General features: G+C 39.2%; 1 protein-coding gene across 5 annotated transcripts in view; it reads right to left on the reverse strand.

Moving 5' to 3' along the window:
* CNTN5 (contactin 5) overlaps nt 1–13,518 on the reverse strand; it is a 753,708-nt gene that overhangs the window by 35,327 nt on the left and 704,863 nt on the right. For 4 of the 5 annotated variants that reach the window (XM_054805482.1, XM_054805387.1, XM_054805567.1 and 1 more), the window contains 2 exons: nt 8,290–8,448; nt 7,726–7,875 (listed from right to left, as the gene is read on the reverse strand). In XM_054805482.1, the coding sequence (XP_054661457.1) occupies nt 7,726–7,875; nt 8,290–8,448 (309 nt within the window). The remainder of the gene's footprint in view (nt 1–7,725; nt 7,876–8,289; nt 8,449–13,518) is intronic. The other variant, XM_054805742.1, reaches the window with a different exon arrangement.

Below are 13,518 nucleotides of genomic sequence, written 5' to 3' on the forward strand. Positions count from 1 at the left end.
ATAGAAATCTTGAGAATACTTTGCCAGGAATTTCATTTGAACAGAAAGAGCAGATTTGTTTCTTATCGTTTTCCATTTTCATGGAAGTACTGTGATACGCCAGAAATGAAAGTGAAATTAAACACTATTAAAACTTATCTCCCCTAAAGCAAACAAAAATAACTTGAACATTTTCTCTAAGAGCAGGCACAAAGAATGTAGCCCTCAGCAGCCCTATGAAGCATTTGAGAATATGCTTAAATTATAAAGAAAAGGTGATATGGAAAGGTAAAGCCTATACATGAAGACACAGCCAATTGTTTAATAATTCATGTATATCTTATCATTACAAGCTAAATATGCATGAAAAGCAGCGGTCGTTGTTTAGGAGAGCAGTGTTGTATGGGAGCAGTGATTATAAAGGGCTGAAAAGTGCTGACAATGCCACCTATATATTTTAATTCTGTATTTAAATGTAAAGTTTGATGAAGCTTTTGGAAGTGGTAGGTAATATCATAGACATGAAACCATGAACACTTTGGGCAGATGCTAGCTGTCCTTCCAGAGTTCCGCTGTGTCCATCATTTTAAAAACTGCTCTGTACTTTAGGATGCTTAAATAAAGTTTTTGGTTCAGAGTTTAAAAAATTCCTCTCTCTCCACTCTTGTCGTGGTTTAGCCCCAGCCGGCAGCTGAGCACCACGCAGCTGCTCATTCACCCCTCCTTCCCCTGGTGGGATGGGGAGGAGAATTGGAAGAAAAAGGTGAAACTCGTGGGTTTGTGATAAGGACAGTTTACTGGGACAGCAAAGGCAGAGGGAAATAACAACAACAGTACTTAGAGTATACAAAGCAGGTGACACACAATGCTATTCGCTCACCCGACTGGACACCCAGCCCGTCCCAGAGCCACGTCCCTCCCTGGCCAGCCCCCTTTATATGCTGAACATGATGTCATATGGTATGGAATATCTCTTTTGGCAGTTGGGGTCAGCTGTCCTGGCTGTGTCCCCTCCCAGATTCTTGTAAAAATTAACTCTGTCTGAGCTGAAACCCAGGACAACTCTCCCCCCCCCCCCCCCCCCCAATGAAAACTGTGGATTCTGGTAGACTCTAAAGATGAGCCTATTCAGAAATTTTGGATACTCACTTTTGGGCAAAATATTGAGAATTGTTAAATATTTCATTTTGACATTATAACAAATGAAATATAGCCATTTGTGTATTAAAAAGAGGTATAATTTGAATTTTACTTCAGTTTTATTTAAAAATAGAAAAATTAAAAGTGGAAAGAAAAATGAGAATATTTTGGTTTGAGTTGACCGAGATTTTTAATTTTATCCAAAATTAATATTTTACTTCTGATTTGCTAAAGAAAATAAAGATAAAATTACATGTTGTTTAAGAATCAGTTTTATTCTCCCCATTTTTACTTCAGTGAGTGAACTGAAAAAAATCTTTTAAACTGCTTTAGCCCTAGATTCCTTTCCTTACAGAAAGGAAAATAAAATGTCACATTTAACCTGGAAAAAACTGAAAGTACTTGAAAAACAGTTCATCCAGTTTTTAACATTCCAGTCTTGTAAAGAAATTAAAAAAAAAAAATTACTGAATGAATCATTAATCATTTAAAAGTGTTTCTGTTTTGTCTTTTTTTCTCAAGGAAATGTCGAGTGGCTTTTTTCATTCTGTGTGTTTTGTTTATTACAAAGAAAAATGACAGATTCTTAATTTTGTAGTGTGTCTTAATTTTTGTGCAGAACAAAAGTATTTAGCAGTCAAGATTATAATTGATTATAGTATTTCTGTAGAAACATGTAGGTAGATTTAGTCCCTGTCTAATTTTGCAATCTGAATAGGTGGGAGAGAGGGAAGACAAAGATAAGTAAGAGAGTTACCAGTCTCTTGTTTTTAGAGTAAGAAATGCCAACATGAGCTGCCCAAATTTGCAAAGAGTCTTCTGATAAGCAATTGAGTCCAGATTTCCCAAGTCCCAATTCTATAGTTTAATTACAAGGTCTTTCTTATTCTGCTGGAATCCTGTATTTATGAAGATATCTTCTCCGTGGATATTTTTTGTATAAATTCTGCAATATCTTGTCAAATAAAGCAAAATGAAACAAAATGTTGCTATTGCTCCACTTTTGGGCGAGATGAATTATTAAACTTGGCTTGAGCCCTTAAGAAAATGTTTGCTCAAGGCACAGTTACAGTTATTTATTTCTTTTACAGCTTTTTATATCTTTTAAGATACAGATGTCGTTTGAAAACCAACTCTTCTTAGCTGTGAAAAGGTATGGGTGGGGGGAAAAGGGCTTGTCTCCAGCTGGACAGAATTTCCTGATATGAGGACCAAACCAACAACATATTCAGTAATTTTTTCTTCTCAGTTGTTTTCCTCTGTCTATATCCCTCCCTCCCTCCCTCCCTCCCTCTCCCCTGCAGTACACATCTGGGGACTGGAGGGATGTTAAGTGAAAACCCTTTCAGTGCGTGAAAGGCCAGCCCTCAAGTTCTTGCCCTCCCAGGAAAACATTTCATATCTCACCCATTCAGGAATGAAACGTAAACCGTGCCAGCGTCTCAGAAGCGGTTGATACTCTGCATTCAGCTATTGGAATAGAAAGATGCCCCAACTGCTCTCAGGATCTGCATTTCTGTTGTTGTAATTTCCTCTGTATTTTTAATATTTGTAATTCAGTATGAAGTAGAATTCAGTTCTGTTCACTGATAATAGTGTCATACATGGCTGCGGGTGCTCAGTCTGAACAGCCTCCAAATCACCACATATAGGACTGAAATCTCAAATGCTGTGGCATATATGCCAGAGTACCAATTCCTTAGCTTTCCTGTTATGTCTTTTAGTAGCACTCCCATTTGGGTTCTTTGTCAATATATCCTGCATACTAGTTTGATCCTGCAATATTATGTGTTAGTAGCCTATTTGTTCTAAATATACCCATGCAGTCAATGATTACCGTCTACTTTGTCTTGTCCTTTGGTTTTCCTTTGTGGAAAAGCACATTTTCTACAAAGGCTTTAGTAGCCCAGGTAATAGTCTCCAAATGTCACAAATACAGCAGGTTATTCTTTTTTTCTAGAGCAAAAATAGTTATGAAAATGGGAAAAGATGAAACTTCTTTTATACAGGTCACAAACAAATAAAACACCACTGACAACAACAATGAAAAAAAGCCACAAAAACAAAGCCAGTCTAAAACAGGTAACATTTTTCCTGGGACAGAGGCATTTCTTGTTATGCTATGAAGAAATTCTAGCTGAGAATAAGGGCGACTTAATGGAAAATGAGGAGTTATTAAAAATAAAGCCTGTGTTCAATCTGCTACTAATAGAGTGCATTACATTGTTACCTCATAAAATCAAGTTTGCATGCATGATTAGCAGGTTAAACTTTGATTCTACTCAATTTCTCTCTCCCCATGTTTCCCCATGAATAGATAATGTAATTGATGCTTTGCCCCCAGGCTTCAAATGCCCGACTGCCTTAGTGGAATGCCAGACATGTTTAAATTCATGTTATTGGCTCTTTTCACCTTGTGGACCTGTAAAATATGTATCAAGGCTGGAACTGACAGAAATGCAGCAGCTGGCTATAAGTTAGATGTGCCAGAAAATTGTGGTATTATCCATTCCAATAAAAGTAGCTATGAAAAGTAATCATGTTAACTAAATATGAACTAAGTAACAAGATTAGGGTTTAATTAGAAAATTAAAGCAAGTGGAAACCTGTTTGTTATTCTGTTGATTTCCTTACACCATCCCAAGTATTGCTTCCATGGGTATTTTTAGATAATGGACTATTATAAAATGTTGTTACTATCTTGGGGAAGAAGTGATAAAATAACTGAGGTGTGGGGAGAGAAAAAGACTTTAGTCTCCAGTCAAATTAACTTGTACCATTAAATTACAGATGCCGATTTCCATTTAAGTATAAAATAATGGAAGCAGAATCACACATTTGCTGCCTCTGCGGGTTGTCTACATGGGTATCATTCAGCCTTGTGGACCTCAACTCTCAGCTGAGCGTGACCCACAGTCACCTTCTCTGCTGGGAGACTGCTATTTCTGGAGTTTTACCCACTGCAGGGGCAGCCTGCCTGTTGTCACCGGTGGGGCACATCTAACGTCACTGCAAACAGCCAGGTTTCTCTGCCTGGGTCATGAGTAGAGAGGTTGATGCCATGTTCTTTCTGAATTATAATGGCCTTTCACATGGATGTCTTTTAAGAATTGACATCTATGACATTAGAACGAATCCATGTTAACAGAGATTTTCCCTTGAAGCTTTCAGATAAAAAAAATTAGTAATAGAAAGATTCTGAATAATAGGTCACTGAGTAATACCCTAAGATAGCTGTTAATGTGCTGATTTGGAAAACCATATATGAAACCCAGTGAAAACTATTATTAGCTTTCCCTTCTCTTTGACTTTGGCATATGAAAACTATACCAAGGGTGATCATTCACACAATCACTGAAAGAGCTGTGTCAGAGGACAGGGCTAAACAGGCTCTGGGCTTCAAGAATATCTGGAGACCAGGAAAAAGTGGCTGCCTGGAGGAGGCAGATCAGGAAGCCTCTGGCATTTCAGAGAGTGCCACAGAAATTGTAAGCAGCATGCTATTTTGCAAAGAACTATATGTGTAACTTTTTTTTTTTTCTGTTTGTTTAAAGCAGAGTCCATTGTGTTATTGTTCTGACTTTACAACTCTCTGCAGGTTCTAAAAAATTGGGAATTTATAACTTATTGTAACTCCTGTCTTCTTGCTCCCCCTATAGAATAAAAAAAATGAGACCCCATCTCTCTCATTAAAAAAACCAACAAACACAAACCCCAAAATCATTCACGACTGAAACAGAAACCAAACCTTTTCTTAAAGAAAAATCTTTTGAAACTGAGGCGAGGACAATAGACTTCTACTGCACCATGCCGTGTTAAGCAGGCACACCAAATAAATTCAGCTTCAATTTCTCTGAAGGCTGTTAAGTTGTTTTACTGGCACCTGTCTGTATTTCAATGTCATGCTACAAAACACTCCCTTTTAACATGACATTTTTGCAGCTGTAACTCTGGTAGCAAAAACGTATTCCTAACTGGGAAGCTGAAAGTTAACATCTAGTGTGGCCTTTTTCCTGTTTGAACTAATGTGTTACTGCTTAATTATTCAGGAAGATCTGCATTATTATCAGCTACAGCGCTCTTTATCAGGAGGATCCCCATGTACTGGAGTACAGATTTTCATTTACTGATCATTATTATGATTTATCAATTCATTTTTATGGAGGTAAAGTTGCAATGATTGTCCAAAGGAATACTGAAATGAATGTGCATGAAGAACACTTTCACTAGAGTTGTAGGAATATGTTTTAGGAAATACAGCCTTTGCTTGGTAAATGCTGGGAAAGAAGAAGAAGAAACCAACAAAACATGACAACTAAATGAAATCTAACATTTTAAAACTTCAGATTGTAAGAAAAACATTCACTCACAGCTTAAATACATCTGGTTGATTAAAATCCTGAACCATCCTTTCAAAAACAGGGAACATATTCATAAATCTGAAAGAACATAATCCCAGGGGTGCAACCTATTACAGGATAAACCTTTTTTCAGAATATTTGTGTCCTCTCTGATACGTACCACCTGAATAAATAGAGAATAAACATTTGGATCCAGCAGAATTTTCAGTGCCCGTGAAAAAGGGTACAAAATCAAGGAAAGAATAATGGTGATGAAATAATTTTTTTTTTTTTTAAATCACTTGAGATGAAAGTAGCTCATGTTTTTTATTTCATTTTCCTTTCCTCCTTTTCTTAATGGAACAAAGTATGTAGCGCCTGAAACTTCTGCTATAAAGTTGTCGAATTTCACACTGTGGGAAGCTTGCAGAAGTTGAGGGGGAGAGTTGGAAAGGATGCATCCTTCTGCATGCATGAAAGGGAATCAAATCACTTCAGTGCAGCTCTGTGATTGCACAGTGAAATTTAATATCAGCTAGCAACTACATGGTTATTTAAAGCAGAAAAAAATAAATATGTCTTATTACAACTAAAGATAGGTTGGTTTGTTAGACTTCATCTGAAACAGTGCATCCAATTTTGGGTGCCACAATGAGAAAGACATTGATCAACTAGAGCAAGTTCAAGGGAGGCCACTGGGATCATGGTGGCTGGAGCACTTGCCTTGTGAGGAGAGTCTGGGGGAGCTGGGCTTGCTCAGCCTGGAGCAGAGCTGGCTTTGGGGGACCTAACAGCAGCCTCCGGTGCCTATGGGGAGGTCATTGAGGAGACAGAGATGGGCTCTTCATAGTGGTGTAGGGTGGGAAGGCAAGAGACAGTGGTCTTAAGCTGAAACAGGGGAAGTTCTGGCTAGTTATACTGAAAGAAATTTCACAATGAGGTTAGTTAACCTCTGGCACAGGTTGCCCAGAGAGGATATGCAATGTCCCTCCTTGGAGGTTTTGAGGACTCAACAGGACAAAGCCCTGAGAAACATGCTCTGAAGTCAGTTTACGCAGCTTTGAGCTGGAAGGCTGGACTGCAGACCTCCCAAGATCCCCTTCAGCCCCAATTATTCAGTATTCTGTGGTTCTGTCTAAGAAAATAAACCACATTCTGCTGTGAATGTTTAGGGGTGGCATATACACAGACCAGTGCTGAACTACGGAGCTGAGGCAGAAGATTAACATATCTTAAAATAGAAGAATTTTATTTCAGAATGAGAGAGGAGGACACGTTTTGGCATTGCCACTTGTAATTCTTATAATCTCCTTTAATGAGAAGACAGAGTACAACGCAACTGTTGTATTCGTCTGGAATATCTACAACTACAAAATCAGTTATACTTTTAAATTCAAGTGGAAACTTTGAATTTGGCACTCTTCTATTCTATATGATTAATAAACTACTTACAAATTATTCAGCTGAAGAAACATCAAAACTAAATCAAAACTCTTTAAGCCTCCTAAATAACAAAGAAAAATAAAGAATAATCTGAAAGTGTACTGAGATGCAGTTCTCTTCTGAGGTTTTGTTGAAACCCTCTCTCTATGTCTTTCTGCCTCTTAAAATGTGTGTCTCTAGCTGCATAAGGATTTTTTTCAGGTTTCCAATCCTTTATGTCGCTTCATTCTACCCAAGTTACTGTCAACGATTCCAAACTTTGAGAGACTACTGCAATTTTCGACACCCACATAGGATATAAAACATTTCTCCTGGGCTCCCACAGTACCATCCCAGTCAGAAATATAATGAAATGTCTTTAAATGTTAAATATGTTTAAATGTTTAAATTTTAAACAGTTCATGGTAGAATGTGCATGACAAAGAAACACTTAGAGCACAAGGTATTTCAAATTAACAGCTTCCCATGGCTTCCCTATCTTGCTGAAAAAAATTCTGTACACCATCAAGGAAAGAAGTTATGAGGAATAAGGGAGGAGAGGCTGCTTAGAAGCAGTTGTCTGAAGAGACTGAGAAGCAGCCCATGATTAAAGAGTAGTGGAAGCTTGCCAGAGGGAATGGGTTTATTTGAAATTTCTGTAAATTAAACAATATTCCTGTAATCAAAACATACTGGCTCCCCATTACAAAGAACATCACCCTGAAACTGTGATGACTGAACACACAGATGTGTACCAGGAATAAGACAATAGTTCCATTACTATATTGAAATAGTTGTTGTTTCTGGTAGTCTTGGAAAATTAACTTTTTTATCCTCTTCTTACCTGCTTCATTGGTTCTGATCACTCGAGATGGTGCACTTGGGTCTCCGGTCCCAATTTTGTTAGTTGCTACAACTCTGAACTCATACTCTACCCAAGGGTTCAGTTCGACAGCCATCGCAGACTCCATGTCACCACTTATCACATCTGGAACTGCAGACAGTAAAGAAATGTGTAGGTCACTGAGAAATCTGAAGCTCACATGCAGTATCTCAACGGCAAGTGAACTTTGTGATACAATATGGCCATTAGAAATGATAGACATCAAGGATCTAATATGTCAGAAATCACAGATAGGTTTTTGACACCATGGTGCTCCCAAAAAGACAAAGATTGAAGGATAGAGGGGAGAGATTTCTGCTTATTCACAGGCAGGTGTCTTTGTGTTGTCCTTTCAGAGCTGTTGCTAAGTAACGTGAAAGGAATGAAAAAAGAAAAAAAAAATCAGTGCTTTTAATTTATCATTGTTCTCTTAAGAGTACCTGCTCCTGCAGTTGCCAGTGGTTATTACTGTGATGAGCAGGAGTTTTGAACAGTCTACTTGTGCTGTTTGAAAGTTTTTCTCACCTGTTTTTACGGTCTGCCAGCCAAGAGAAAATGGACTGCGTGCTTGCAGGTTGTAGAGGGAGATAGGGCTGTGATTGTCTGCCCCAGGACTCCAGGAGAGTGTTGCTGTGGTGTCTGTAATTTCCTCCACTATTACAACCCCTGGGGGACCAGGAGGACCTAGAAATAAAGTGGAATATTCAAAAAGACCACACCATTATTGCGGATGACCAGCAATAATACAGGAGATGCATTCTGTAGGGACCCGCTGGAGTTCAATATCCATGAAATACAAGGGTTAAAATGCACACTACTACATCACGGAGATACCTCATTTCCATGATTTCTGCTGGTAAATTGTGATTGTTCCTACTCTTTAAATGATGCGTGGGTGAGTATCAATTAACTCATCAGAGTGACAACTGAACTAGAAATAGAAACAGATTAAAAAAAAAATCCTCCATTATAATTGTTCTGAACCTAAAATTAAAGGAAAAAAGAGCAATGTTAAGAAGCATCCAGGCTAGACTGAACAGTCACTATCACATCTTCTCTTTGCGTGAGACTTGTCAGCAGGAAAGACAAATAGCGATCAAAATGAAGCACAGGTGGATGTGCTTCTTGAAGAACAATAATATTAATAATAACTGAATCAAGAATACAGCATTCATCCTTTTTCTCAAATTCACTCATTCAGGGAAACTGCCTGTATTACCATCCTGCTGGAAGTCCATTAACTCTTTGATTGAAAGCTATTAAAAACAAAACAAAACCCGAACCTAAATATTTTGAAGGCTGGTAATAACTACAGTTCCATTAAAAACAAATAAAAAACCCCACAACAACTTCTCACTTGAGAAACAAAAGAATTATTTATTCCACTTAGCTGCACCAAATGAGACTATGCTAATCACCATTTGTATAGACCATGTGACTGATCCAATAAGTGAGGTCTCTGGAAGCAAACATGACTTTGCAAAGAAAAACGTGACTATAAGGTCCCACTCCCACCCCAATGTTCTTCTTTAATTCTTCCTGATATTGATATTACTGGTGTTTGAAAACATTGTCCATTTGCACTTGCCAAACTAAATCAGAGGTAAGGTTCTCCTGGTTCAGGATCCTTTTGCACAGTTGTAGCCAAATGTTTAGGGGAAAATGTGCATCTCTGTCATGGGTAAATGCAGAATAAACATCCATCTTGTGGTTTCTTATACTTGAAGGCTTATATAGGTCCTGGAGGACAGGACTTAATACTTCTGTAAAATATTATTAATAGCTATAATTATTTATGACAAATTTCGATTTTCTTGGCATCCAAGACCCTTCTGATTCTTTTCCATCCTCCTGTTGTTGAAGGCTGAAGTTTTGCTTCTGCTCCTACACAGACGGACTGTGAAATCAGAAATGCACTACTGGACTCCTTCGCCCAAAATGAAACTGCAGGAAGGGTGATGCTGCTAAACTTGCAGGACCCCAATGCTGTTTGGATGTATCATAAGCTGTAGTGGAGCAGGTCCTTCAGATACCTCCATTCCATGAGCTGTGGTGAGTGGTGCGGTCCCACTTGCTGAACTGTCAGAGCTCAGCACCTGCGGATCAGGGTGGCAAGTGGGTCTGGTGCTCCATTTGAAGTGGCAGTTGTAGCCAGGATTTCTGCATTACTGAGCTCAGCAATATTACTTTTTGGTGCTATTTCATTCAAATAAATCTTTTGCTGGCTAGAATCCTTAGTCCATGAATAGAAACAAAACTAAAAAAACCCATTAACTGAAATATTTTTAGTTTCTGGGATTTCTTCTCATTTGCAGCTGCAAACAGCTTTATATTTCTTCTGATAGGCCTTCAACAAAAGCATGTTTACATGAACTATGACAATAGTATGATCAGAGTTTTGTAATAGTTGGGCTCGATAGCTTCAGAGTGAGAGAGACATTGAATCCTTTAAATGAGGAAGCAATTTACACTATTCACTTGCCTGTGTTTACTTGGCAGTGATCTACAAGCAACTAATTGACATTAAAATGTTGGAAATATATGGCATCAAGAAATAATAGCAACAAAAAAAGACAAATGAATGTTTGAAATTCAAAGGATTCAATTCGTTCCCTTCCAGGAATGGAAGGAATTCATTGAAGAAGTTTAGTATTATGGATGCATGATGGAAGAAGACTGTCTCCACAACACACTGCAGTCCTCTTCACAGGAGCCCAGGGTACAGCTCTGGGCTGCAGGAAGAACATGATTTTCCAGCTCCATGGGTGGTGAGCAGCTTCAGTGCTGGGAATCTCTCTTCTTTCCTTGCTCTGCCTGCTCAGCAGGCTTGACTTTGCTGCTGTCAGTGCCTTTCATTGAGGCACAAGCAGTGCTGGGATAAGATGGTGCCCCCCTTTAGACACCTTGTGACTCGGCCTTCTGGAGTCCCATCTTCATTTGCAGTTGAAAGGTCTTGCTTTTCTTCCTGGGAGAAAGCACGGCAGAAAGATGTGTCCTCTGCACTCCTGCCTTCCTGCCAAGTGTTTGCTGTTCTTTGATGGGAAGCACCAGGTCAGGCCTTCGTCTCAGAATAGCAAGTCCTGGGGCTAATTTAATAATAGGGTGATCTTCAATCTCCATCATCTATTGTTTCGGGCTATCTGTTGATGTAGGAAAATACTAGTGAAATTTTTATTTGTAGCCATGAGGGAAAGTTTAAAGGAAAGCTAGGATCTTGATAAAATCATATGCTTTTACTGGGTTGCAGCCTTAGGCCCAGAATTATATCATGGTCTCAAGCACAAACAAAATTAAAGGGAAATATTTTAGTATTTTTCCTCTATGACAATATTTCTCCCATGCACACTAAATGTTGTTAAAGAATTTCTAGCCACTACATTATAGGCAAAAGAACAAGCGTCTTGCTTATATAAAAATATGTAAAATATATTTATGCAGATGTCTCCTTCTAAATTCTCAATATATTTTGTTGTTGGAGTTCTCTCATGTTTTTTAAACCTTTTAAATGCATTCCTAGTCATGACAATGTGTCATTATGCTTTCTGAGATGTGTGCTCTTACAGAGTCTGCAGGATGACTGCTAAAAAGCATTTCCATTTCCAACAGCAGGCATTCTTGAAAGCGGATTAATAAAGGACAAAAGCCTCAGTGATGACAAATGTATGACAGTTAGCCAGGACCTGAGTGCTATGCAGATGTCACTCATTTTTGTAGAAATCTCATTAAATTTTATGCTTGGATGTAATCATTCATGGTGTCAGCCGAATGGCTAATGCAGGGAAGCTTTTCTCCCAAGGGCTGTGTTATTGTTCAGGATCTCTAAAACAATTTTTTAGTTGAGAATAGCCAATTGAGGAAAAAATGGCTGGTCTGCTCAAATGCTTCTCTGGAAACTACACAGAAAATGACTGGTCATAAATGCACGGCAGTGCAGTCGACCTTCATAGAGAAGACATTTGGGGCTGCGATAGGCTCTTATGTGGCTCTAGGAGCACTGGAAACCCAGCGTCAAGGATATTAGTCAGTTATCTTTTTTCAGAGCAATTCCATAGATTGATACTTCATTTCAGGACATGCGTGACTGCATTTTGGCAAACTTGTTTTATGTGTCTTTTTATTGTTGGAATGATCATCCTGAGAGGTCCTTTAGATTGCTTGCCATGGCACAATGTTAATGTGAGAGTACTTGAAAGACTATTACCAATAATATCTGTAGTCATTCAGTGAGGCAGTGCCCTTTCCCTGTATCCCAGAGTGTGCGCTGATTTACTCCACTGCAGCCTGACCAGGATAATTCTTAGTTTTAGCAAACAGCTAAGAAGTCTGATATGTAGCAGTTCATGAACACAGATTTCTTGACCTGAAGATTTTGCTTTCTGAATGACATGGTGTACTGACTTGTCATCAAGAAGATAAGAGGTCAAGAAGGAGGAAAAGAAAGAGGTAGCATCTACAGAATGATGGAAAAGGTGCTTGAGAAAACAGGAGCTTGACTGTTTCTTGTAGTTTAAGTCCCTTTTGCTGTGCCCACCTACAGCAGATGAAGTGTTTGCACATGGTGGGGAACAAGAGGATGGAGGGAAAGCTTGACGTATAGTGAGTGCAATAAGTACCATGGCTTCAGTGGATACATCCATATCCCCATTCCCTCCACGCCTGGTGTACCCAAGTGGTTTCTGTAAGGCAGCTACATAAGGGCCTTGGGCAGATAGAGAGGTTATACACTAACCAGTGGCAGGACAGGTAGGGAGGTTAGACTCAGGGACGGAAGGTAAGAAAGAGAAGACATTGATGTTCCATCCTGAAATAGTCTTCACTCATTCCATCGATGAGGGTCAGGACCTGGTGTCCCGCCTGAGAAGGCCTTTGGTGGTACGTATGTAATGTTGTGCTCCTTTGCCCTGATGACTTCTCTGCCTTCTACAAACCTAAAAATAGGGAATTTGGGCAAGACAATCTTGAAAGCTACAGAGCTTTGTGAGCACAGATGCCAGACTGCAGTTCAGAACCTCTGAGCTGGATCTTTGTGCAGTGGCAGTTGTGACTTGACACAAAATGTATGGACAATGCAAGGAACATGAACTGATATTTCACCTTAGGAGGAAAAGCGCTGGTAGCCTATGAATTACATTGTGAATGAACTAGCAAGTCCCAAGTAGAAGAAGAAACTGAGTTTTAGGTGTGCCTCTTTCATTGGCTTGTCCTACTGACTGCCTTTAGCACTGCCGGACATCACTTGCCAGCTGTCCCAGTTCTGGTCCACACTGCCTCCTTCACCCTCTGCAATCACAGTGTGGGCACCAGCACTCCCAGAACTGCATGGGTTTCTTCCAGGCGCTGAGTTTGTGAACATCACCACATCTGATTAGTATTTTTGCACTTGTTTCTAGCACTTTTTTTGACTGAAGCTATAGATATGAGCTGAGTTGACATTTGTAAAAGGGTTTCTTAGACAGAACAAGGGGTCTTTTTAAACTCTTAAAAAAAGTTTTTAAAGATATGAATCTCTTTCCCTTTCACTGAAGACATTATAACAAAGGTCCTGTTAGAAGATCAGATTGCTGGAAGTGTTTTGGTCTAGAATGTGTGGGTTAAAGGGCTGATGCTCCATCTACAGTAATGTACTATCTTCTAATGTAAATGTTTCAGCTACACTGACATACTGAAAAGGGCCAAAGCACAGGTCTAAGCTGCAGGACTGGTCCTATGTGCTATTATGTTGTCAGCCAGTCCCTATCGCAATTTCAGCCCCGT

Source organism: Grus americana, chromosome 1, assembly GCF_028858705.1.
Source record: "Grus americana isolate bGruAme1 chromosome 1, bGruAme1.mat, whole genome shotgun sequence".
Taxonomy (NCBI): Eukaryota; Metazoa; Chordata; class Aves; order Gruiformes; family Gruidae; genus Grus; species Grus americana.